The sequence below is a fragment of the Monodon monoceros genome, unplaced genomic scaffold (assembly GCF_005190385.1).
Source record: "Monodon monoceros isolate NGI ecotype Baffin Bay Population unplaced genomic scaffold, NGI_Narwhal_1 Super_Scaffold_12, whole genome shotgun sequence".
NCBI lineage: Eukaryota > Metazoa > Chordata > Mammalia > Artiodactyla > Monodontidae > Monodon > Monodon monoceros.
The window spans coordinates 28,166,952-28,194,695 of record NW_021703768.1 but is presented as its reverse complement, the minus strand read 5'-3'; the positions used below and the strand labels follow the sequence as shown (position 1 = coordinate 28,194,695).

Here is a 27,744-nt window from a genome sequence, read left to right as displayed (position 1 = left end):
CAGAGTTCAGTGTAGGGTGCAAACAATTCAGTTACTCAGCAATCTTAGCTTAGAGCTAAGCCCCAACTAAGCCCCATCCCTATTTTGGGTGCTCAGCTCTACACAAAGATCCCTTATTTTTATTGGATACAAAGAAGTGGAACTGAGCATTAAGAGAGTTACCTTGTCTCTAAAACCCCAAACTCACAGCATTACCACAATTAACAAAACCCAAATCAGTAACCATGCTTCCTGCTTAATCCTCTAATTTAATACAACACAAATTCATGCATCTTCTCCATCACAAGGTATTTAAATTAGCTAATAAATGCACAGGCAGCGACCTCTCTGCTTATTTTTGTGCTTGGCTTGGAATTAGCTCTTCCATCTTGTTTGTTTGTTTGTTTGTTGTTTTGTATTTTTAATTTAACTTTTATTTTATATTGGAGTATAATTGATTTACAATGTTGTGTTTCCAGTGTCCAGCAAAGTGATTCATTATACATACACATATATCCATTCTTTTTCAGATTATTTTCCCATATAGGTTATTACAGAATATTGGGTACAGTTCCCTGTGGGTCCTTGTTGACTATCTATTTTATATATAGTAGCGTGTATATGTTACTCCCAAGCTCCTAATTTATCCCTCCCCCCAACCTTTCCCCTTTGGTAACCATAATTTTGTTTTCAAAGTCTGTGAGTCTGTTTCTGTTTTGTAAATAAGTTCATTTGTATCACTTTTTTAGATTCCACATGTGATATCATGATATTTGTCTTTCTCTTTCTGACTTACTTCACTTAGTATGATAATCTCTAGGTCCATCCATGTGGCATTATTTCATTATTTTTATGGCTTAGTAATATTCCATTGTATATATGTACCATATCTTTTTTTTTTATCTTTTTTTTTTAATTGGGGGCATAGCTGTTTTACAGTGTTGTGTTAGTTTCTACTGTACAGCAAGTGGAGTTCCCTGTGCTATACAGCAGGTTCTCATTAGTTATCTATTTTATACATATTAGTGTATATATGTCAATCCCAATCTCCCAGTTGTCCCCACCTGCCCTTTCCCCCCTTGGTGTCCGTATGTTTGTTCTCTACATCTGTGTGTCTATTTCTGCCTTGCAAACTAGTTTGTACCATTTTTCTAGATTCCACATATATGCATTAATATATTTGTTTTTCTCTTTCTGACTTACTTCACTCTGCATGACAGTCTCTAGGTACATCCACATCTCTACAAATGACCCAATTTCGTTCCTTTTCATGGCTGAGTAATATTCCATTGTATATATGTACCACATCTTCTTTATCCATTCGTCTGTCGATGGGCATTTAGGTTGCTTCCATGACTTGGCTATTGTAAGTAGTGCTGCAATGAACATTGGAGTAGATGTGTCTTTTTGAATTATGGTTTTCTCAGGGTATATGCCCAGCAGTGGGATTGCTGGGTCATATGGTAGTTCTATGTGTAGTTTTTTAAGGAACCTCCATACTGTTCTCCATAGTGGCCATATCAATTTACATTCCCACCAATAGTGCAGGAGAGTTCCCTTTTCTCCACACCCTCTCCAGCATTTATTGTTTCTAGATTTTTTGATCATGGCCATTCTGACTGGTATGAGGTGATACCTCACTGTAGTTTTGATTTGCATTTCTCTAATAATTAGTGATGCTGAGCATCTTTTCATGTGTTTTTGGGGCCATCTGTATGTCTTTGCTGAAGAAATGTCTATTTAGATCTTCTGCCCATTTTTTGCTTGGGGTTGTTTGTTGTTTTGATATTGAGCTGCATGAGCTGTTTGTATATTTTGGAGATTAATCCCTTGTCAGTTGCATTGTTTGCAAATTATTTTTTCCCATTCTGTGTGTTGTCTTTTGTGTATGGTTTCCTTTGCTGTGCAAAAGCTTTTAAGTTTGATTAGGTACCATTTGTTTATTTTTGTCTTTATCTTCATTACTCTAGGAGGTAGATACACAAAGATATTGCAGGGATTTATGTCAAAGTGTGTTCTGCCCATGTTTTCCTCTAAGAGTTTTATAGTATCCAGTCTTACATCTAAGTCTTCAATCTATTTCGAGTTTTTGTGCAAGGTGTTATGGAGTATTCTAATTTCATTCTTTTATATGTAACTGTCCAGTTTTCCCAGCACCACTTATTGAAGAGGCTGTCTTTTCTCCATTGTATATTCTTGCCTGTAACAACCTCGTTTAACAGAGGAAGAAAACGAGAGGTTGAATGAGATCCAGGACAATGTGTAGTGAGTGAAAAAGCCCAGGTCTCCTGAATTCTGGTCCAGTGCCTCCAGTACCCTTTATCATATCCTGGCTTGATTAACTTCACTTGTTCTTCCCTCTGTCCTCTGTTGCACACTTTTATTTACTCAGGATCAGTTGAGTAGCTATTTTCTTACTTTTCTCTTGTCCATATCCATGGAAAATTTGATGTGAATTCACTGAATAAAATTACCTTTAGGTTTAATGAGAGTAATCTCTGACGTTATAAAACAGACATAAAGTTCCATGCTGATCGCCTTGCTCTAGGCTTTATGAAGAGTAGAGTAAAATAAAGTAGTGGATGTTAAGAAGAATTTGATGTTTCTCCTCTTATCCCACATTGGAGTTTTATGGGAAACAGGGTTTGGTAACGGTATTCTGAGTTTCAGTGGTATCCAGTGTGGGTATTTTTTTAAGCCTAGTAATCTTGTTGACCAATAATATTTCAAATGGCAAATGGGATATTTAGGGCCTGGAGATTTTTCCAGAATTTACCATGCAGCTGTCTTTTTCGGCCAACCAATGGGTATTTACTGTATGGTCAGGCTGTGTTTAGCACTCACCTACTTACCGTGCAGAACAAAGAAAGAGGAACTGGTTTCTGCCCTCTGGGAGATTTTGATTATATAAGACAGATGAGGCGAAAAGTAGTAAAACATGAAATAGAATGTAAACCATAAGAGTATATGTGGGTCACTACAGCCATAAGGTGGAAGCAACCCAATGTCCATCAACAGATGAAAGGATAAAGAAAATGTGATACCTACATACAATGGAATATTATCCCACCTTAAAGAGGAAATTCTGACACATGCTATAACATGGAGGAAACCTGGAGACATTATGCTAATTGAAAGAAGCAAGTCACAAAAGGACAAATATTGTATGATTCTACTTTTATGAGGTACCTCAAATAGTCAAGTAGACAAAAAATAGAATGGTGGTTGCCAGGGACTGGGGCAGGGTAGGTTGGGGGTACAGAGTTTCAGTTTGGAGAGATGAAAAACTCCTAGAGACGGATGGTGGTAATGATTACAGAACAATGTGAATGTATTTAAGGCACTGAACTGTACTGTGAGAAAATGGTTAAAACAGTAAATTTTATGTTTTATATATTTTACCACAATAAAAAAATTTTTTAAAGAGCGTATGTATATATACTAAATTCAGACACATTTTCTTACATCCCCAGGATGGTTTCCCAGGCCAGAGAATCTCCCTTCTGCTTCCAGGCAGCCACATCATGACATCACATGAATCTTGTCTGTTAGGTGGCTTGAGGCCACACATGGTACCGCTAGGTCCATTCCAAATTCCCTCTCCATTCCACCTTGCTTTTTCCTCTCCCTCTTCCCTTTTGATCCTCCCTCAGCTTTCCTCGTAGCTCTGTCCCCTCTCCTCACATCTGACTCCCAGCCCCAAATCAAAACCAGTTCAGAGAAACTGGATTGCTGAGGCACCAGATCCAGATATGAAATTTTTTTCTATTTTGCTTGCAGTTCAACCTCTGTCCACATTCTTCAGAGAACCCAATTGTAAATTAAGCTGAATTCAGTTCACACAATCTATAATATAAACTCTTCCTAAATTCACATCTCCAAATTATTAGTGCCTTTATTCTATGACTCCTTCAAAAAGCCTTGTGATAATTGAGGCTTGCCCCTATTTGACAACCGTGGGGTTAAAGCAGTTATGCTGGAGTTCCCCTGGTGATCCTGGGGGAGAATTCTGACTCTCTCCCTGTGCCCCTCTCTTCCAGTGCACTGCATCCTGTGGAGGTGGCTTTCAGAAGAGGACTGTCCATTGTGTTGCCTCAGAGAACAATAAAACTGAAGACCAGGACCGATGCCTGTGTGATCACGAACCCAGACCCCTAGAATTCCAAAAATGCAACCAGCAGGCCTGCAGGAAGAATGCTGGTAGGTGAATGGCTTTGCTCAGGGGCACAGAGCTTTTCATAAATAAGTTGTCCTGCATGACTTGATTTGTGGGTAGTTTTAGTCCCCTTTTACAGAGCTAAGAATGTTAATGCTGAAGAGGCCAGCCAGCTCCCCTGGGAGCCATCTGTCTGATTCCGTGAATTTCGACATTAATTCCTTGAGGGATTATCTCATCCATTTTCCTAACTCAAAGCACGTTTACACTGACTTCATCCCACACAAATGAGAATCACTTCCATTTTTTCAAAGATTTCTGAGAAATGCTCTAACCTTTCTCAGGAACCCAGTCAAGTACTGAATGGACCTTTCTATCAATCTTGCAATGCTGTCTGAGGTCAGGTTCCATAGAAACAGACCCTGAGGTGCAAACGTGTGTGCAAGGGATTCATTCAGGAAGTGCTCCCAGAGAAGATAGCTAAGGGAGAGGGAAACAAGACAGAAAAGGGAGGAAGCACAGCTGGGCTGCTATCTCAGGCACATTCCTAGCTTCAGCCTGCTCCCACAGGGAAGCTCCAGGGTGAAAGTTATATCAGAGTTGTCTGCTCTTGAGGCCAACGAGCTTGAGAGTTCACATACCCACACCTTTCAGCCATTGGCCAACAGCTACCCAGGGAAAGTGGATTTGCAGGTATTTAAGGCTCTCTACCAGTGGTAGTCTTTTTCCAAAGATTCTTAAGGATGAGAGGTAGTGAAACCTGCTGTTTATTAATCTGCTCCTACCTCCTTCCGAGCACTGAGGGCTGGCATTCAACAGAGACTGCTGTCAGAGTTAATATCCTGAGAAGAGTTTCCCTAAGGATTGTTTATTTACAAATCATGTATTTATTTAACAGATATTTGCTGGGCACTTACTTTGTGTTAAACATAATGTCAAACAAGGAACAAAATCACCAACCAGTGAGATACTGATCAGGGCAGTAAGGGTGTTATGACAGCACTTGGGAAGGGTATCATATGGAAACTGGGGAGAGGAGGGAAGGCCTCCAGAGGAAGTGAAGGATGAGTAGAGAGGTCGGGGGAGAGGTTCCAGGAGCAGCTTTCAGTGTCTGTAGTAAGCAGGAAGAAGATGATATCATGGCATATGAGTCTAAATGCAGTACACAGTGCCAGGGGAGTTAGGAAACAGTAGGGCTAGAGGGGTCAGCTGCAACTAGAGGATAAAGAGCCTCATGAAGCAACGCTGATGAGTTTGGACTTTATCCCTAGGGCAGAAGGGAGCCATTGAAGTATTCCAAACAGGGGAGTGATGATAAGAAAGTCATGCAGGCTGCACTGTGGAAGATAGAGAAAGGAACCAGTTCAGAGACTACAGCTGCACCCCAAGCAGTTGTACATGGCATGAACTAAGGCAGTAGAAGTGCAGATAGAGAGAAGTGAGTGGATTCAAGAGCTACTTAAAAGAGACACCTGACAGGACTTTGTGCCGGGGAAAGAGGAGGGAGAACAAAGCCCAGATTTCCGACTTGGGCAGCTGAGTAGATGAGATGAGGCTACCATTCTGTGAGAGACGAAGCCCAGGGGTGGGTTTGGGAATGGGGAAAGGTAATGCATTCTGTTTGGGACATGTTTGTTGAGGAGCAGATAAATCATTTAGGTAGGAGTGGTCTGTGATTGGTTTTTACACAGGTGCAGAGGTCAGGAGAGAGGTGTGGGCCGGAAATGCTTCAGGTCTAATGATCACATGCAACTTCCTTCTGACCAACTTGCATTTGAGGCTGGCTGTCATTGACCTTACTTGAACCTCCAAACAGAGCTACCTAGGGCTCATTTTCAGAGGTATTATTAAGTTTTAGCCTTCCAGACTCTTGCTACTCAGTGTGGTCCCTGGACTAGCTGCATTGGCATCACCTGGGAGCTTGTTAGAAATGCAGGATCTCAGGCCTCACCCCAGCCCTACTGAATCAGAATCTGCATTTAAACAAGATTCCCAGGTGATTTGGATGCACGTTAAAGTTTGAGAAGCACCCTGTTCTATTTTTTTTAATTTTATTGAAGTATAGCTGATTTACAATGTTGTGTTAATTTCTGCTGTACAGCAGTGATTCAGTTATACATTTACATATTCTTTTTCATATTCTTCACCATCATGGTTTATCACAGGTTATTGAATATAGTTCCCTGGGCTATGCAGTAGGAAGGACCTTGTTGTTTATCCATTCTATATATACTAGTTTGTGTCTGCTAATCCCAAACTCCCAATCCTTCCCTCCCCCCTCCCCCATGGCAACCACAAGTCTGTTCTCTGTGTCTTTGAATCTGTTTCTGTTTCATAGATAGGTTCATTGGTGTCATATTTTAGAATCCACATATAAGTGATATATGCTATTTGTCTTTCTCTTTCTGAATTACTTCACTTAGTATCATTGTAGTTTTGATTTGTATTTTTCTAATAATTAGCAGTGATGAGCATCTTCTCATGAGAAGCACCCTGTTCTAGACCAAGGGGTCAATTTGGGACACTTCCTTTCATGTCATCTCATCACATTCTTTGGTACCATGTTTTTAAAATGCTGAGAGTATAGAATCCTTCTAAGCTGTGATGGTTTTTATATAATTGAGGCAGCAGCACAGTCTTGGTTGATCATGCCTCGTGTTATTGTTTTTTGTCTTTGGCCGTACCACACGGCATGTGGGATCTTAGTTCCCTAACCAGGGATTGAACCCGTGCCCCCTGCAGTGGAATTGCAGAGTCTTAACAACTGGACCACCAGGGAAGTCTCTATTGGTTATTTTTAAATTATATATACATTGTACTGCCCAGCATTAAGACAGCTGAAGACAATTTTCAATCATCAAAATTGGGTTAAATGCATATCTGGTATTTTTTACATTGAAATCTCACACTGAAGAGATGATGACTAATGGTTAGCTGACAATGGATGTAAATAAAAATGAATTCCACTCACCAAAAATTATCAGGGCAACAAAAGGTAATTACAAGTTGCTCTCAAAGGCAGAGTCATGCTTACTCATATAGAAACAATAGGAAAGAGCAGCTGCAAGAAATTCCTTGATTTAAAGAAAGCCGACCACCCACCCGGACCCCTGTACCCTCTGAAATGCTTTGAAAATAAGCCATTCAATGCCCAGATTCTTCTCAGCCAGCCAGCCATCACAGTAAACATGCCCCCATGCCCATCTTGTAAAATCAGGTATAAATTCACATAAGGTTTGTTTTCCTCCAGGCCATTTTACTTTCTTTAGGTGCCGTCTAAATTGTTAACGACTTAAAATCTAAATCAGAACTACTATTTCCATAGTGGGAGCTATAGAACTCTTTCCAAGCATATGGGTTAAAAGAACATCAAAATATACAAACAGCTCGTGAAGCTCAATATCAATAAAACAAACAACCCAATCAAAAAATGGGTGGAAGATCTAAATAGACATTTCTCCAAAGAAGACATACAGATGGCCGACCAACACATGAAAAGATGCTCAACATCACTAATTATTAGAGAAATGCAAATCAAAACTACATTGAGGTATTATTACCTCACACCAGTCAGAATGGCCAACATCAAAAAAATCTACAAACAATAAATGCTGGAGAGGGTGTGGAGAAAAGGGAACCCTCCTGCCCTGTTGGTGGGAATGTAAATTGATACAGCCACTATGGAGAACAGTATGGAGGTTCCTTAAAAAACTAAAAATAGAACTACCGTATGACCCAGCAATCCCACTACTGGGCATATACCCTGAGAAAACCATAATTCAAAAAGAGTCATGTACCACAATGTTCACTGCAGCTCTATTTACAATAGCCAGGACATGGAACCAACCTAAGTGCCCATCACCAGATGAATGGATAAAGAAGATGTGGCACATATATACAATGGAATATTACTCAGCCATAAAAAGGAACGAAACTGAGTTATTTGTAATGAGGTGGATGGACTTAGAGTCTGTCATACAGAGTGAAGCAAGTCAGAAAGAGGAGAACAAATACTGTATGCTAACACATATATGTGGAATCTAAAAAAGCAGTACTGATGAACATAGTGGCAGGTCACGAATAAAGACACAGACGTAGAGAACAGACTTGAGGACACAGCAGGGTAGGGGAAGCTGGGACGAAGTGAGAGAGTAGCACTGACATATATACACTTCCAAATGTAAAACAGATAGCTAGTGAGAAGCTGCTGCATAGCACAGGGAGATCAGCTCAGTGCTTTGTGATGACCTAGAGGGGTGGGATAGGGAGGGTGGGAGGGAGATGCAAGAGGGAGGGGATATGGGGATATATGTATACATATAGCTGATTCACTTTGTTGTACAGCAGAAACTAACACAACATTGTAAAGCAATTATACTCCAATAAAGATGTTAAAAAACAAAGAAAAACAAAAGGGCAACATGCACCCCAATGTTCACTGAAGCACTATTTACAATAGCCAGGACATGGAAGCAACATAAATGTCCATCAACAGATGAATGGATAAAGAAGAAGTGGTACATATGTACACAGTGGACTATTACTCAGCCATAAAAAAGAACAAAATTGGGTCATTTGTAGAGACACAATTGGCCCTAGAGACTGTCATACAGAGTGAAGTAAGTCAGAAAGAGAAAAACAAATATCATCTATTAACACATATATGTGGAATCTAGAAAAATGGTACAGATGAACCTGTTTGCAAGGCAGAAATAGAGACACAGGTGTAGAGAGCAAATGTATGGACACCAAGGAGGGAAAGCAGGGGTGGGATGAATTGGGAGATTGGGACTGACATATGTGCACTGCCATGTGTAAAACAGGTAGCTAGTGGGAACCTTCTGTATAGTGCAGGGAGCTCAGCTCAGTGCTCTGCAGTGACCTAGATAGATGGGATGGGGGAGGAGTGGGAAGGAGGTCCAAGAGGGAGGGGATATATGTATACATGTAGCTGATTCACTTCATCAAACAACAGAAACTGACACAACATTGTAAATCAACTATACCCCAATTTTTTAAAAAGTCAAAAAAATTCATCCAGAAATATTTACTGAATATCAGCTATCTTCTAGGCATTATATTCATGATGATTAAAAAACAAAAGCAAAACCCTTATGCACACCATTCTTGGGTTGTTGTTGTTTAATTTGGGGAATGAGGGGTACAGAATGCAATAGAAAAATACAGAAAGTAATAAAGATAGTACTTAACGTTGATACAAATAAACATTTGAGTCAGCAGACTTAAAGTTTTTTCTTCCAGTTTTATTGAGATATAACTGACACATAGCACTGTATAAATTTAAGGTGTACAGCATAATTATTTGATTTACATACATTAGGGACTATCACAATAAGTTTACTGAACATGCATCATCTCATAGATACTAAATTAAAGAAATAGAAATTTGTTTTCTTGTGATGAGAACTCTTAGAATTTACCCTTAAAAACGTTCATATATATTGTACAGCAGTGCTTATTATATTTATCGTGTTGTATATTACATCCTTAGTATTGTAACTGGAAATTTGTATATTTTGACTGCCTTCCTCCACTTCCCCCTCCCCTACACCCACCTCTGGTAACCACAAATTTTATCTATTTTTCTGAGTTTGTTTTTGAAGTATAACAACACTGTGTTAGTTCTTGGCACACAAGATAGGGATTTGATATTTCTATACATTTCAAGCTGATCACAATGATAAGTCAAGTTACCATCTGTTGCCATTCAAAGATATTACATAGTTATTGACTATATTCCCTACACTGTACATTTCATACCCATGACATTAATTTTATAACTGAAGTTTGTACCTCTTAACCTCCCTCACCTACATCTTTCCTCCCCCTACCCCACACCCCTCTGGCAACCACCTGTTTGTTCTCTGTATCTATTAGTCTGTTTCTGTTTGGTTTTGTTTTTTAGATTCCGCAAATAAGTGATACCATGCAGTACTTGTCTTTCTCTGAGTTATTTCACTTAACATAATAACCTCTAGGTCCATCCATATTGTCGTAAATGGCAAGATGTCATTCGTTTTCATGGCTGAGTAATATTCCATTGTGTATATATATACCACATCTTCTTTATCCATTCATCTATTGATGGGCATTTAGGTTGCCTCCATATGTTGGCTAGTGTAAATAGTGCAGCAATGAACATAGAGGTGCATATATCTTTTCTAATTAGTGTTTTTGTTTTCTTTATATAATACACTGGAGTGGAATTCTTGTATCATATGGTAGTTATATTTTTAACTTTTTGAGGAACCTCCATACTGTTTTCCATAGTAGCTGCACCAATGTACATTCCCACCAACAGGGCACAAGGGTTCCCTTTTTTCCACATCCTGGCCAATGTTTATTATTTGTTGTCTTCTTGATACAAGCCATTCTGAAAGGTGTGAGGTGATATCTTATTGTGGTTTTGATTTGCATTTCCCTTTTCATAAGTGATGTTGAGCATCTTTTCATGTACCTGTTGGCCATCTGTATGTCTTCTTTGGAAAATTTCTATTCAGATCCTCTGCCCATTTTTTAATCAGGTTTTATGTTTTTTGATGTTGAGTTGTATGAGTTCTTTGTATGTTTTGGATAGTAGCCCCTTATCAAATACACTGTTTGCAAATATCAATTTCTTCTCCCATTCAGTAGGCAGCCTTTACATTTTGTTGATATTTTCCTTCACTGTGCAAAAGCTTTTTAGTTTGATGTATTCCCATTTGTTTATCTTTGCTTTTGTTTCCCTTGCCTAAGCAGACAGATCCAAAAAAAAAATTACTAAGACCAACATCAAAGAGCATACTACCTATGTTTTCTTTGAGAGGCTTTATGGTTTCCAGTCTTAGGTTTAAGTCTTTAATCCATTTTGAATTTATTTTTGTGCATGGTGTGAGAGAGTAGTCCAGTTTGTTTCTTTCCCATGTAGCTGTCCAGTTTTCCTACCACTGTTTTTGAAGAAGCTGTCTTTTCTCCATTGTATATTCTTCACTGCTTTGTCATAGATTATTTGCCCATATAAGAGTGGGTTCATTTCTGGGCTCTCTATTCTATCCCATTGAATTGTGTGTCTGTTTTTGTGCCAGTACTATACTGTTTTGATTACCACAGCTTTGTAGTATAGTTGGAAATCAGGTCACGTGATACCTCCACCTTTGTTCTTTCTCAAGATTGTTTTGCCTATTTGAGGTCTTTTGTGTTTCCATACAAATTTAAGAATTATTTGTTCTAGTTCTGTGAAAAATGTCATTGGTATTTCGATAGGGATTGCACTGAATCTGTAGATTTCCTTAGGTAGTATAGTCATTTAAACAATACTGATTCTTCCAATTCATGAACACAGGATAGCTTTCCATTTGTTTGTGTCATCCTCAATTTCTTTTATCATTGTCTTATAGTTTTACAAGTACAGGTCTTTTACCTCCTTAGATTTATTCCTTGGTATTTTATTCCTTTTGATGTGGTTGTAAATGGGATTGTTTCCTTAATTTCTCTAATAGTTCATTGTTAGTTATAGAAATGCAACAGATGTCTGTATATTAATTTTGTAACCTGCTACTTTACTGAATTCATTGATGAGCTCTACTAGTTTTCTGGTAGCATCTTTAGGATTTTCTATGTTTAGTGTCATGTCATCTTCAAACAGTGACAATTTTACTTCTTCCTTTCCAGTTTGGATTTATTTTATTTTTCTGATTGCTGTGGCTAGGACTTCCAATACTACGTTGAATAAAAGTGGCGAGAGTGGACATCCTTGTGTTCTTCCTGATCTTAGAAGAAATGCACTAAGCTTTTCATTATTGACTATGATGTTAGCTGTGGGCTTATCATATGGGCTTTATTGTGTTGAAGTATGTTCCCTCTAAACTCACTTTCTGGAGAGTTTTTTTTATCATAAATGGATGTTGAATTTTATCAAAAGCTTTTTGGCAGCTGTTGAGATGATCATATGATTTCATTCTTCAATTTGTTAATGTGGTGTATCATATTGATTGATTTGCAAATACTGAACCATCCTTGTATCCCTGGGATAAATCCCATTTGATCATGGTGTATGATCCTTTGAATGTATTGTTGAATTTGGTTTGCTAATATTTTGTTGAGGATTTTTGCATTTGTCCATCAATGATACTGGCCTGTAATTTTCTTTTTTGTGATCTCTTTATCTGGTTTTGATATCGGGGCAATGCTGGCCTTGTGGAATGAGTCTGTAAGTGTTTCTTCCTCCTCAATTTTTTGGAATAGTTTGAAGAGGATACATGTTACTCTTCTCTAAATGTTTGGTAGAATTCACCTATGAAGTCATCTGGCTCCAGGCTTTTGTTTGTTGGGAGGTTTTTTTATTATCATTGATTCATTTTTCATTACTGGTAATCAGTCTATTCACATTTGCTATTTCTTCCTGATTCAGTCTTGTGAGATTGTACATTTCTAGAAATTTGTACATTTCTCCTAGGTCATCCATTTCATTGGTGTATAATTGTTCATATAATTTCTTATGATCCTTCGTATTTCTGTGGTATCAGTTGTTACTTCTTTTTCACTTCTGATTTTATTGATTTAGGCCCTCTTTTTATCTTTTCAAAGAACCAGCTCTCAGTTTCATTGATCTTTATTATTGTTTTATTAGTCTCCATTTATTTATGCTCTGATGTATATGATCTTTTTCCTTCTAACTTTGGGTTTTGTTTGTCCCAATTTTCTTTTCTAATTCCTTTAGGTGTAATGTTGGGGATTTTTTGAGATGCTTCTTGTTTCCTGAGGTAGGCTTGTATGGCTAAAATTTCCTTCTTAGAACTGCTTTTGTTGCATCCCACAGACTTTGGATCTTTGTGTTTTGTTTTCATCTGTCTATAGGTATTTTTTGATTTCTTCTTTTATTTCCTCAGTGATCCGTTGGTTGCTTAGTAGAATGTTATTTAGTCTCCACATGTTTGTGTTTTTTGAAGTTTTTTCTTGTAGCTGATTTCTAGTCTCATATATTGTATTTGGAAAAGATGCTTGATATGATTTCAGTTATCTTAAATTTACTGAGACTTGTTTTGTGGCATAATGTGATCTATCCTGTAGAATGTTCCAGGTACATCTTAACGAATGTTTATTTGCTGCTTTTGGATGGAAGGTATATATATGTGTGTGTGTGTGTGTGTCTGTGTGTGTGTGTGTGTCTCCATTTGGTTTAATGTATCATTTTTTTTAAGGAAAAATTTTTTTATTGAAATGGGTAATTGGAACTGGGAAAGAAATGTGGGGATATTTATCTGTTTCTTTCATACATAGAGTGTGTTTGTGATTTGCAGTGTCTGAATTAAGGTTTCATTAAGATCTCAATTTCATCAAGAATAGGTTCATCTGAAGAAAATCCAGCCAACCAAAAGGAAAACCCTTAAATCACAAGATACCATTGCCAATGCCAAGATTCACATTGCATATGTGAAGTACATATTCTCTAGTCAAGCTGATCCATGCTGTGTTCTTTTTTTTTATTGTTTGCCACTTTATTATGCTTCTCTGATATTACATTTTTATAAATTGAAGGTTTGTGGCAACTCTGAGTTGAGTAAGACTATTGCCACCATTTTCCCAACAGCATTTCCTCACTTAGTATCTCAGAGTCACATTTTGGTACTTCTCACAATATTATAAGCTTTTTCATTACTACTAAATTATGGTGATCTGTGATCAGTGATCTTTTTTTAGAGCTCTTATACTTATTTTTTTTTAATTTTTATTTTATATTGGAGTATAGTTGATTTAAAATGTTGTGTTTCAGGTGTACAGCAGGGTGATTTAGTTATACATATACATATACATATATATGTATACACATATATATATACAAATATATATCCATTCTTTTTCAGATTCTGTTCCCATATAAGTTATTACAGAATATTGAGGAGAGTTCCCTGTGCTATACAGTAGGTCCTTGTTGATTATCTATTTTATTTATAGTAGTGTCTATATGTTAATCCCAACTTCCTAATTTATCCCTTCCCCCCACCTTCTGCCTTTGGTAACCATAAGTTTGTTTTCTAACTCTGTGAGTCTGTTTCTGTTTTGTAAATAAGTTCATTTTTATGTTTTTTATATTCCATGTATAAGTGATGTCATATGATATTTGTCTTTGTCTGACTTACTGTACTTAGTATGATAATCTCTATGTCCATCCATGTTGCTGCAAATGGCATTATTTCATTCTTTTTATGGCTGAGTAATATTCCATTATACATATATACCACATCTTCTTTATCCATTCATCTGTCGATGGACATTTAGATTGCTTCCATGTCTTGGCTATGGTAAATAGTACTGCAATGAATATTGGGGTGGCTGTATCTTTTTGGAGTATGGTTTTCTCCAGATATATGCCCAGGTGTGGGATTGCAGGATAATATGGTAGCTCTATCTTTAGTTTTTAAGGAACCTCCCTACTGTTCTCCATTGTGGCTGCACCAATTTACATTCCCACCAACAGTGTAAGGGGGTTCCCTTTTTTCCACACCCTCTCCAGCATTTACTGTTGGTAGACTTTCTGACAATGGCCATTCTGACTGGTGTGACATGATACCTCATTATAGTTTTGATTTGCATTTCTCTAGTAATTAGTGATGTTGAACATCTTTTCATGTGTTTTTTTGCCATCTTCTTGTCTTCTTTGGAGAAATGTCTATTTAGATCTGCCCATTTTTTGATTGGGTTTTTTGGTTTTTTGATATTGAGCTGCATGAGCTGTTTGTATATTTTGGAGATTAATCCTTTGTCGATTGCTTCATTTGCAAGTATTTTTTCCCATTCTGTGAGTTGTCTTTTTGTTTATAGTTTTCTTGGTGGTGCAAAAGCTTTTAAGTTTAATTAGGTCCCATTTGTTTATTTTTGTTTTTATTTTTCTTACTCTAAGGGGTGAATCCAAAAAGATATTGCTGCAATTTATGTCAAAGAGTGTTCTGCCTGTGTTTTCCTCTAAGAGTTTTATAGTATCTGGTCTTAAATCCATTTTGTGTATATTTTTGTGTATGGTTTTAGTACATTCTCTAACTTCATTCTTTTACATGTAGCTGTCCAGTTTTCCCAGCACCACGTACTGAAGATACAGTCTTGTCTCCACTGTATATTCTTGCTTCCTTTGTTATAGATTAATTGACTATAGGTGTGTGAGTTTATTTCTGGGCTGTATATCCTGTTACATTGATCTATATTTCTGTCTTTTTGCCAGTACCATACTGCTTTGATTACTGTAGCTTTATAGTATAGCCTGAAGTCAGGGCCTGATTCCTCCTGTTCTGTTTTTCTTTCTCAAGGTTGCTTTGCCTATTTGGGGTCTTTTGTGTTTCCATATAAATTTTAAGTTTTTTGTTCTAGATCTGCAAAAACTGCCATTGGTCATTTGATAGGGATTGCATTAAATCTGTAGATTACCTTGGGTGGTATAGTCACTTTGACAATATTGATTCTTCAATCTAAGAACATGGTATCTTTCCATCTTTTTATGTCGTCTTTTTTTTTTCATAAGTATCTTACAGTTTTCAGAGTACAGGTCTTTTGCCTCCTTAGGTAGGTTTATTCCTAGGTATTATTTTTTTTATGCAATAGTAAATGGGATTGTTTCCTTAATTTCTCTTTCTGATCTTTCTTTATGTATATAAATGCAACAGATTTCTGTGTATTAATTTTGTTTTTTGGGTTTTTTCTACATCTTTATTGAGTATAATTGCTTTACAATGGTGTTAGTTTCTGCTTTATAACAAAGTGAATCAGTTATACATATACATATGTTCCCATATCTCTTCCCTCTTGCGTCTCCCTCCCTCCAACCCTCCCTATCCCACCCCTCCAGGCAGTCACAAAGCACCAAGCTGATCTCCCTGTGCTATGTGGCTGCTTCCCACTAGCTATCTACCTTGCGTTTGGTAGTGTATATATGTCCATTCCTCTCGCTCGCTTTGTCACAGCTTACCCTTCCCCCTCCCCATATCCTCAAGTCCATTCTCTAGTAGGTCTGAGTCTTTATTCCTGTCTTACTCCTAGGTTCTTCATGACATTTTTTTTCTTAAATTCCATATATATGTGTTAGCATATGGTATTTTGTCTTTCTCTTTCGGACTTCACTCTGTATGACAGATTCTAGGTCTATCCACCTCATTACAAATAGCTCAATTTCGTTTCTTTTTATGGCTGAGTGATATTCCATTGTATATATGTGCCACATCTTCTTTATCCATTCATCTGATGATGGACACTTAGGTTGTTTCCATCTCCTGGCTATTGTAAATAGAGCTGCAATGAACATTTTGGTACATGACTCTTTTTGAGTTATGGTTTCCTCAGGGTATATGCCCAGTAGTGGGACTGCTGGGTCATATGGTAGTTCTATTTGTAGTTTTTTAAGGAAATGCCATACTCTTCTCCATAGTGGCTGTACCAATTCACATTCCCACCAGCAGTGCAAGAGTGTTCCCTTTTCTCCACACCCTCTCCAGCATTTATTGTTTCTAGATTTTTTGATGATGGCCATTCTGACTGGTGTGAGATGATTTCTCATTGTAGTTTTGATTTGCATTTCTCTAATGATTAATGATGTTGAGCATTCTTTATGTGTTTGTTGGCAGTCTGTATATCTTCTTTGGAGAAATGTCTATTTAGGTCTTCTGCCCATTTTTGGATTGGGTTGTTTGTTTTTTTGTTATTGAGCTGCATGAGCTGCTTGTAAATTTTGGAGATTAATCCTTTGTCAGTTGCTTCATTTGCAAATATTTTCTCCCATTCTGAGGCTTAATTTTGTATCCTGCAACTTTACTGAATTCATTGAGGAGCTCTAGTAATGTTCTGGTAACATCTTTAGGATTCTCTATGTATAGTATCATGTCATCTGCAGGCAGTGACAATTTTACTTCTTCTTTTCTGATTTGGATTCCCTTTATTTCCTTTTCGTCTCTGATTGCCATGGCTAGGACTTCCAAAACCATGTTGAATAAAAGTGGTGAGAGTGGTCATCCTTGTCTTGTTCCTGATCTTAGAGGAAATACCTTAAGTTTTTCACCATTGAATATGTTGTTAGCTGTGTGTTTGTCATATATGGCCTTTATTATGTTGAGGTATGTTCCCTCTATGCCCACTTGCCAGGGAGCTTTTTTAATCATAAATGGGTTTTGAATTTTGTCAAAAGCTTTTTCTGCATCTATTGAGATAATCATGGTTTTTATTGTTCACTTTATTAATGTGGTGTATCACACTGATTGATTTGTGGATATTGAAAAATCCTTGCATCCCTGGGATAAATCCCACTTGATCATGGTGTATGATCCTTTTAATATATTGTTGGGTTCAGTTTGCTAGTATTTTGTTGAGGATTTTTGTGTCTTTGTTTATTGGTGGTATTGGCCTGTAATTTTCTTTCTTTTTTTTTGTGGTATCTGTCTTGTTTTGGTATCAGGGTGATGGTGACCTCATAGAATGAGTTTGGGAGTGTTCCTTCCTCTAAAATTTTTTAAAATAATTTTAGAAGGATAGGTGTCAACTCTTCTCTAAATGGGTAGGGCCATGTCTTGGCATCAAAATGGGGGCCTACAGGACAACCCACACCAATGAGTACTCCCCAGTACCTTTGCCACCAGTGTCCTTGTCCCCACAGTGAGCCACAGCCACCCCCCCACCTCTCCAGGAGACCCTCCAAGCCCAGCAGGTAGGTCTTGCCCAGGTGCCAATGAAGTCACTGCTTTTTCTCCTCGGTCCTGGTGCACATGAGACTTTGTGCGCACCATCCAAGACTGGAGTTTGTTTCCCCCAGTCCTGTGAAGTTCCTGCAATCAAGCCCCGCTGGGCTTCAAAGGCAAATGCCCTGGGGGCTCCTCCTCCCAATTCCAAACCCCCAAACTGGGAAGCCTGACATGGGGCTCAGAACTCTCACTCCTATGGGAGAACCTCTGTGATATAATTATTTTCCAGTTTGTAGGTCACCCACCCAGCAGGTTTGAGATTTGATTGTATCACAGATGCACCCCTTCTACCAACTCATTGTGGGTGGCTTCTTCTTTGTTTTGGAAGTAGAATATCTTTTTTGGTAGGTTTCAGTCTTTTTTGTTGATGGTTCACAGTTATTTGTGATTTTGGTGTTTTTTTTAAGAGGAGGTGAGCTCAGGTTCTTCTACTCCACCATCTTGTGGACCCTGTTCCAATCTGTGTTAATGTGATCTGTGAACCAGTAGCATCAGCTTCCTCTGGGAGCTTGTTTAATGTACCATTTAAGGCCAGAGTTTCCTTATTGATTTTCTTTCTGGATGATCTGCCTGCTGATGTATGCATGGTGTGAAATTCCCCTACTATTATTGAGTTACTGTCAATTTCTCCCTTTATGTCTGTTAATATTTGCTTTATGTATTTAGGTGCTCCCTATGTTGGGTGAATATATATTTGCCTTTGTTATATCTTCTTCTTGGATTGATTTCTTGATCATTGTATAATGTTCTTTGTCTCTTGTTACAATCTTTGTTTTAAAGTCTATTTTGTCTGATACCTGTATTGCTACCATGGCTTTCTTTTCACTTCTATTTTCATGGAATACCTCTTTCCATCCCCTCATTTTCAGTCTGTGTCTTTAGATCTGAAGTGAGTCTTTTATAGGCATACAGGTTTTGTATTTGTATCCCTTCAGCCACTCTGTCTTTTAATTCGAGCATTTAGTTCATTTATATTTAAAGTAATTTTTGATACATATGTACTTATTGCCATTTTTAATTGTTTTTGTAGTTTTTTCATTCTTTTCTTCACTTCTTTTGTGATTTGTTGACTATCTATAGTGTTATATTTGGATTTCTTTCTCTTTTTTTGTGTATCTATGATAGATTTTTGGTTTGTGGTTACCATGAGGTTTATATATAGCCATATATATATATTTTTTAAGTTGCTGATGTCTAAGTTCAAATGCATTTTAACAACCCTGCATTTTTATTCCCCTCTCCCATGTTTACTGTTTTTGACATATTTATATGTTTTTGTTTTGTATATCCCTTAACTACTTATTGTGGATATAGATGATTTTGCTACTTTTGCCTTTTAATCTTTCTACTAGCTTTATACATGGTTGATTTATTACCTTTATTGCATATTTGTCTTTACCACTTAAATTTTCCTAATTTGCATGTTTCTAAATGTGGCATTTTCTTTTTCACTTAGAGAAGTTCCTTTTAGCATTTCTTGTAGGTTTGGTGGTGCTGAATTTTTTAGCTTTTACTTGTCTGTAAAACTTTTGATCTCTCTATCAAATCTAAATGAAAGCTTTGCCAGATAGAGTATTCTTTCCCCTTTCATCACTTGAAATATATCGTGCCCTTCTGGCCTGCAGAGTTTCTGCTGAAGAGTCAACTGATAGCCATATGGGAGTTTTTTTCTACTCGTTGCTTTTCCCTTGCTGATTTTTTTATTTTTATTTTTCTTGGGGTATAGTTGATTTACAGTGTTGTATTAGTTTCAGGTGTACAGCAAACTGAATCTGTTATACATATACATATATCCACTCTTTCTTAGATTCTTTTCCCATATAGGCCATTACAGAGTATTGAGTAGAGTTCCCTGTGCTATACAGTAGGTCCTTATTAGTTATCTATTTCATATGTAGTAGTGTGTGTGTGTCAATCCTAATCTTCCTATTTATCCCTCCCCCCGACATACCCCCCAGTAACCATAAGTTTATTTTCTACATCTGTAACTCTATTTCTGTTTTGTTCTGGTTTTTTTAAGATTTCTTTATTCTTTATTTTATCTTATTTTTGGCTGCATCGGATCTTAGTTGCAGCCCGTGGGATCTTCATTGAGGCATGCGGGATTTTTGTTGTGGTGCGCAGGCTTCTCTCTAGTTGCGGTGTGCAGGTTTTCTCTCGTTGTGGCACGCAGGCTCCAGGGCACGTGGGCTCTATAGTTTGTGGCACACAGGCTCTCTAGTTGAGGCACACAAGCTCAGTAGTTGTGGCGCATGGGCTTAGTTGCCCCATGGCGTGTGGGATCTTAATTCCCTGACCAGGGATCAAACCCGTGTCCCGTGCATTGTAAGGTGTATTCTTTACCACTGGACCACCAGGGAAGTCCCAAACTCTATTTGTTTTGTAGATAAGTTCATTTGTAGCCTTTTTTATATTCCACATATGAGTGATATTATGTGATATTTGTCTTTGTCTGACTTTCTTCACTCAGTATGACAATTTCTGGGTCCATTCATGTTGCTGCAAATGGCATTATTTTTTCTTTTTTATGGCTGAGTAATATTCCATTGTATATATGTACCACATCTTCTTTATCCATTCGTCTGTTGATGGACATTTAGGTTGCTTCCATGTCCTGGCTATTGTAAATAGAGCTGCAGTGAACATTGTGGTGCATGTATCTTTTCTCCAGATAGATGCCCAGTAGTGGGATTGCTGGGTTGTATGGTAGTTCTATATTTAGTTTTTTAAGGAACCTCCATACTGTTCTCCATAGTGGCTGTACCAGTTTACATTCCCACCAACAATATAGAAGGGTTCCCTTTTTTCTCCACACCCTCTCCAGCATCCCTTGCTGATTTTAATTTTCTCCCTTTATCTTTAATTTTTGCCATTTTACTTACATTGTGTCTTGGTATGATCATCTTCGGGTTCCTGTTTTGGGTTCTGTGCTTCCTGGTCCTGGTTGTCTATTTCCTATCCCAGGTTAGGGCAGTTTTTAGCTATTATATCATCAAATATGTCCTCTTCCCATTTATCTCTCTGTTCTCCATCTGGGAGCCGTATAATGTGAATTTTAGTACATTTGATGTTATATCACAGAGGTTTCTGAATTGTCCTCATTTTTTAAATTCTTTTTTTCTGTTCAACTTCAATTGTTTCCACTACTCTGCTTTCCAGTTCACTGATCCATTCCTCTGTATCATCTAATCTACTATTTAATCCTTCTAGTGTATTTTTTATTTCAGTTTTTCTATTCTTTAGCTCTGTTTCTTTCTCTTTGTTAATCTTCTTACTGTATTCACCCATTTTTCTCCCAAGCTCTTTGAGTATCTTTACAATCATTACCTTGAACTCTTTTTTGGATAGGTTGCCTATCTTCAGTTCAGTTAGTTCTTCTGGGGTTTTATCTTATTCCTTCACTTGAGATATATTCCTCTGTTGCCTCATTTTCCCTAATTTGCTGTTTTTATTTCGATGTATTTGGTAGGTTGATTATGTTTTCTCACCCTGGAGAAGTGGCCTTTTGTAGGAGACATCCTGTGTGTCCCAGCAGCATACTCCCCTCTGATCACCAGAGCTATATGCTATAGGGGTGCCCCCTACATGGGCTGCATGGGTCCTTCTTTTTGTGATGAGCTGACTACTGTGGGTAGTCTGGTAGGTGTGGCTGGCTTCCTATTAGGTTGGTGTGAGGCTCTGCCTTGTGTGGAGACTGCTAGTTGGTGGGGCAGGGCATGAGATAGCTGGCTGCAGAGTCCCGGGATTCCCCTGGGTAGTCCTGGCTGGCTTGTAGGCAGAGCTGGGTTCTGGAGTGGGTGACTGCAGAGCCGGTTCCTGACATGGCTGGCTGTGAGTTCCAGGGTGTCCCAAAGCTGGTACTGGCCTGCTGGTGAGAGATACAAGGTGTCTCGGAGCAGGTGTCACCCCACTGGTAGGTGGGGCCAGATCTTGGGACTGCTGACTGAGGGACTCAAGGTGTCTCAGAGCAGATATTAGCCTGCTGATGGTCAGGCCCAGGGGGTACTGACATGGCAAGCTGCAGTAGTCCTGGGGCTTGTGTCTACCCAACTGGTGGGTGAAACTTGGTCTTCAGACTTCTGGCTGCAGGGCCCTGAGGGTCCTGGAGCTGGTGTCTGCCCACTGGTGGGTGGAGCCAGGGTCTCTGGCTTCAGGGCCTGGGAGTCCTGAGTCTAGTCTCAGCACACGCAGGGCTGGGCCCTAGGCCCTCTGGTGGACAGGGCCAGGTCCCAAAGCAGCTCAGGGGGTTTTAAGGCAGCAGGGCTGCTGGTGAGTGGGGCTGTGTCTCCACCCAGCTAGTTGCTCGGCTTGAGGCATCCCAGTACTGGTGCTGACAGACTGGTGGGTGGAGCCTGGTCCTAGTGTTGGAGGGAGGATTCCAAAATGGTGCTTGCCAGCACCCGTGTCCTCATGGTAGAACGAGCTTCCCAAAACAGCTGTCACCAGTGTCTGTGTCCCGAGGATGAGCTCTAGTTGCCTCTTGTCTCTGCAGGAGACTCTCCAAGATCAGCAGGTGGGTCTGACCCAGGCTCCTTTCAAATTACTGCTTCTGCACTGGGTCCTGTGAGATTTTGTGTGTGCCCTTTAGAAGTGGAGTCTCTATTCCCCATAGCCCCTGGCTCTCCTGATTAAGCCCTACTGACCTTTACGCTAAATGTTCTGGGGGCTCATCTTCTCAGTGCAGGACCACGGGGCTTGGGAGCCTGATGTGGAGCTCAAGCCCCTCGCTCATGGAGAACCTCTGTAATTATTCTCCCATTTGTGGTTCACCCACCCAGGGGTATGGATCCTGACTATACCACATCTCCATCCCTCCTACCTGTCTTGTTGTGGTTCCTTCTTTACATTTTTAGTCGTAGAAGAGCTTTTCTGCCAGTCTTCCAATCTTTCGCATCCATAGTTGCTCTGTAAATAGTTGTAATTTTGGTGTGCCTGTGGGCAGAGGTGAGCTTAGCATCTTCCTACTGAAAGATATTCTTCCAGATGAACAGAACTTTCATTTATTCAGCAAATATTACTGATCACAAGATGTGTCTCAGGCAAGTACTAAAAACTGAGGACACAGAAATGAGTCTGACACATTCCCTGGTCTCACAAAACCCAAAGTCTTACAGACACTGTATTTGCCAACAACATTGAAATTATTTTCCAACTTTTGTGGGCAAAATATTATCCCTTCAAGACAGCAGGGGAACAAGCTTATGACTGTCCCTTTACATTTCCAAGTATGATTTCTATTAAACAGGCATAGGCAAATTGGGATGTCCTCTCTAAGTTGCCCCCAATTATAAGCATTGTGTGCTTCAGCTGGGATCCAGTTGGCAGATGAACACAGCAGCCTTCATTGTTTCACAATAATAACGAGAACTGGTGCAATTAAGCCCTGCCTGCCGTGATGTTGGGCTCCCAGTCATTGTCTAAATGAGCTGCTAAACTTAGGTCTGGAACACAGGCTCCCAATATAGGTCACCGGTATCCTCCACTCTTCCTTCCAGTTTCCCACCTTTAAACAGGAGGATTCCAGGACTCACATGTTCCCAGGGCTCTGAGGACCGTTGAAAAGCTGGGCTCATGATCCAGTGGTTGCCAAGATCAGGCAAGGACACCAGGCTTGGTTGAGCCTCTTTCAGTCAGGTAGATGTTGACCTGACAAGTGGGGGCCCTTGGTTGAACAAATGAAGCTGCTCTGGTCAGGGAAGACCTGTCCATGTGGGCCCCTCCTTCCCCATAACCAGCACAAAAGATTCATTTTCTTGGTGGCAGTGCTTTAGAGGCACCGAGGCAGCATTCAGATTCCAGCACCACCATCTGTGTTCCAGCTATGAGACACTGGGCCAGTTATTAAGCCTCTGTGGAACTTCAGTATTAAAGCGAGAACAATAGGTATAAGTAAATTTATATGAAGATCAAATGAGATAGTATATGCCAAGCACATTGCCTAGTGTGTGGTAAGTGCTTAAGAAATTGTTATCTGTGTTGTTAAAACAACAGAAATTTAGTCTCACAGTTCTGGAGGCAAGAAGTCCAAAGCCCACGGTTCTTGGTAGGGCCATGCTCTCTGTCTCTTAACTTCTGGTAGTCACCGGCTTTCCTTGGCTTGTAGCTGCGTAACTCCAATCTCTGCCCCCATCATCACATGGCCATCTTCCTCTGTGTGTCTGTGTCGTCACATGGCTTTCTCTTTACTGCGTGTGTCTATTCTCTCTCTATAAGGACACAGTCATGTTGATTGAGTCATCTTAATTTACATCATAATTTACATCATAATTACATCTGCAAGGAAATATTTCCAAATAACGTCACATTCACAGGTATCAATGGTTATGACTTCAACTTTGGGGGAACACTTAAACTTTGGAGGATCCAATTCAACCCAGAACGAAGTTAAAGACTTTGGGGTCCTCTAAGAGGCCTTTTTAGAATGGTGGACACCCTAGAGAGAGGTCACACTTCAGCCTTTAGCAGAAAAGGTTCAACGCCATTTACAGAACAGTTCAAGATAGAACACAGTGCCATGTTTGAGCAAATGTTAACAATAATAATACAAGTTTGGAGACTGGGACAGAAGGGATCCATGTGGTCCAACGTGGCCAAAAGAAGCTTTGTGGAGAGAAGGAATGGAAGCTAAGCTTTCATACTTCCTCTGTCTTCTTTTCTTGTAGTAGCCCCAGAGCACTCACATACTCATGGCAGGGAGAATGTGGGGCAAAGAGCTACCCCAGATGCACCTTCTCCGTCCACCATCCATAAGGAATTTAGGAGAGGCTGGCTAAGAAATCAGAGCAGCCCTATGATGCCTAGGCTTCCATGCTGTGCCCTGCCCCAATGCCAGAAGCCTGGGGAGGAAGCCCTGCCTTGTTCTGAACAGCAGCCTACACGATGCACAGCCCAAGCCCCATGGAGAACACCTGCTGCTCTGGTGGGCACGTGGGAGATGAAGAGCTCAGATTTCTAGTCCACAGTAGAAACACTTGGCAGAAATATGTACTCTTTCTGAAATGTCAGATCGTGTACAGAAGTTTCCTGGGGGATTAGAGGGCACTGATTTTTATGAAATGTTTAGGAAGAGGCCTGAAGAAGAAAATAATCAGCAATGAAGAGGTTTTGGGTTCTAGGAGCATTACATGTTACCTACTCCCAAGTGCACTTAACACTTGCAAACCAAATGGAATTCTGACAGCTAACAGAAGACACTTTTTCATGAAAAAACCAGGCACAGTCAAGGAAATGAGTTCTGAGAAGATAAGAAGCATTTTTTTGCCTTCATGACCTGAAGGTGAAAAATGCAGAGAGAGGCAAAAATACTGTCACAGATTTGGGTAAAGAGAATACTACCTCAATTTCTACTTTTACTGACAGTTCTATTTACAAAGGACAGCAGCCTGTTTGGGGAAAAGCTTTTCTTTAGGACTGTTCAAATCTTTTCTGTAATGGAGAAAGAAGATCAACCAGAGCTCTGAGAGGCACTGAAGCAGTGTGAAACAATTTCACTTTATAAAAGAAAAATGTGTTATTGGGGCCTTAGTGAATTCCTTCCAGACCAGGAGTACATGGGCCAGTGCAGTCTGAGTACCACCCATAGAATATGCAAGGGTGGTCCCTGAGAAATCTAGTCCAATTCCCTGTTTCATATATGAGGAAAGGAGGGCCAAAATAATTCAGGAACTTACTTGCCCAGAGTTAGGGTAGAACAAGGATTAGCACCCAAGTAACTAATTGTATCCTTACTCTGGGAATTATTTGTGCATGTCTTATGCCTTTGTCTACATGGTACATTTCTGGAGGGCAGCGACCACATTTTATATATCTATATCCTTTGCTCAGGAAGCATTGGCTAGTTGGCTGGCGGAGTGACTGCTTGGTGCTCCGGATGATATGATTGATAAAAGCATGAGCTGGAGTCAAAACTGCCCATGTTCAGATCTGACTGTGCCACTTATCAGCTGGATAACATTGTGCAAGTTCTTAGCTTCTGTAGGCTTTACGTCTCCTTTTGTAAAATGGAAAGAACAGTTGTGTTTACCTGATTAGTTACTGCTGTGAAGATTCAGTGAAGCGATGCAAGTAAAATATTGCATTCAACTATTGCATAACAATCCTGCATAACAAGGCACCTCGAAACTCAGTGCTTTAAAACTACAAGCGTGAATTTTTGGCTCAGCTCAAGTTCAGCTGATCTAGCTTGGCCGTGGCTGGCCTCGGCTGCAAGCTGTAGGTTGGGTCTAGGTCTGCTCCATGTGTCTCATCCTCCTTGGTCCAGTGGCTGCATGAGCCAGAGTCTTCTAACGGTGATGGCAGAAGCTCATCAGGGCAGCCTCATCCTCCCTCACATTCCAAGGCCCTGCAGGGATCATGTCCACTAACATCCCATTGTCCTAAGCAAGTCAGAGGGCTGAACCCAAAGTCCAGGAGTGGGGAAGTATTCACCACCGGGTGGCCATGGCAAGGGTGGGAATGTATAACATTGCTCCACAGGAGTGAATGTCAGTGGATGTCAACCATTATGAATGGTTATGGAGCCTTTCTCAGTAGACACATAAAGTCTTCCATTAATAGCAGTTGCACTTATTCACTTACAAAAGGATAATCTTTGGGTTTTTTCCTATTTTTTTTCTCCTCCCACAGATTTACTTTGCACCAAAGACAAGTTATCAGCCAGTTTCTGCCAGACACTAAAAGCCATGAAGAAATGTTCTGTGCCCACCGTGAGGGCTCAGTGCTGCCTCTCGTGTTCCCAGACACACATCGCCCACACCCAAAGGCCAAGAAAGCGACAGCCACTCAAAAACCCCAGAGCACCCTAAGTCCAGAAGAAAGCCACCCTCCACCACAGACTGCAGCAGCCTGCTGACCATGACGTGTTCTAGGCCCAGGGACCACTTCATTGCGGTTTTACTGTGTATTTCAGGTTCAACTTTGGCTCATAACTAAACAAAGCCCACTGTTCTTTAGCCACAAAACGCCCCTCATAGGAGACATGGGACTGTAATACTCACCGCTCCCCGACAGGCAGGTGAGGTATCCAGGAGAATCGGTCCTTTCGTGAGATCAGCTCGTGGGAAAGGTGCCAAGGTGGGCAAGTCTGTGAAATGTCTTTTGTTCCTCCCTTAAAGATTAAAACAGAGAGACCAGATTTTTTCCCAGACTACCTCAAGAGTATCAGGAAACAGAGCCACACTTATCCAGGGAACAAATAATCTTGTTCATTTACCTTGGTGAAATCACCCTTTTTTGTCTCCCTACTTGGGGCAGCTGCTGTTTAAAATGTCATGGGAGAGCTTTCAGGAACATTCTTGTAATTCATCCAGGCAGGGGATCGCTTTCTTCACCCCGTGTTCAACTGGGGCAGGAAGAGAACGTGCTGGCTTCATCCTCAGCCTGTCCCTCATCCCTATGGACTCTTCATCTGGGCTGTTTGGACTCCCATTCCTTCCTGGAGACACTAGAAGAAGAGGACATGGGCAGGAACTGTAGGCTTTAGTGAACCTAAGGGATTTAGGTGAGTTATACAGAAGACATTTCTGACTTAAGGGTAATTTCTATGAAAACTCTTAAAAAGCAAATTAACAGAAATCAATTTCTTGCTAGTATAAGGAAGAGAAGAACATGGGCTTTTTGTTCTTCCCACTTCCCTGGCAAATACCCATTCCTTTGCAGAAGAGCAAATGAGTCTTCCTGTGTGGCTTTCCCTTCTCTAGCAGATTCCCTGCCTGAGTCTTCAGTTCAGGGTGAACGTCTTTTCACCACTAGGAGTTTACACACCGCAACTGCTACGGCCAGGTCCACAGCTGCAACCTGCCCCCACCCACCCTCAGGTTGGAAAATGGAGCTCTAGATTAAAATATTTCCGAGAACCAGGTACATTGTATTAAGTTTAGAAAAACTTAGTATAAA

At 39.8% G+C, this 27,744-nt stretch overlaps 1 protein-coding gene across 4 annotated transcripts in view; it reads left to right on the top strand.

Annotated features, from left to right (window-relative positions):
• Positions 1 to 27,306, top strand: part of ADAMTS12 (ADAM metallopeptidase with thrombospondin type 1 motif 12) — a 390,453-nt gene extending 363,147 nt beyond the window's left edge. For all 4 annotated transcript variants that reach the window (XM_029218869.1, XM_029218871.1, XM_029218872.1 and 1 more), the window contains 2 exons: positions 4,020 to 4,179; positions 26,476 to 27,306. In XM_029218869.1, coding sequence (XP_029074702.1) covers positions 4,020 to 4,179; positions 26,476 to 26,654 — 339 coding nt within the window. In that variant the 3' untranslated portion in view covers positions 26,655 to 27,306. The remainder of the gene's footprint in view (positions 1 to 4,019; positions 4,180 to 26,475) is intronic.
• The last annotated feature ends 438 nt before the right edge of the window (positions 27,307 to 27,744 follow it).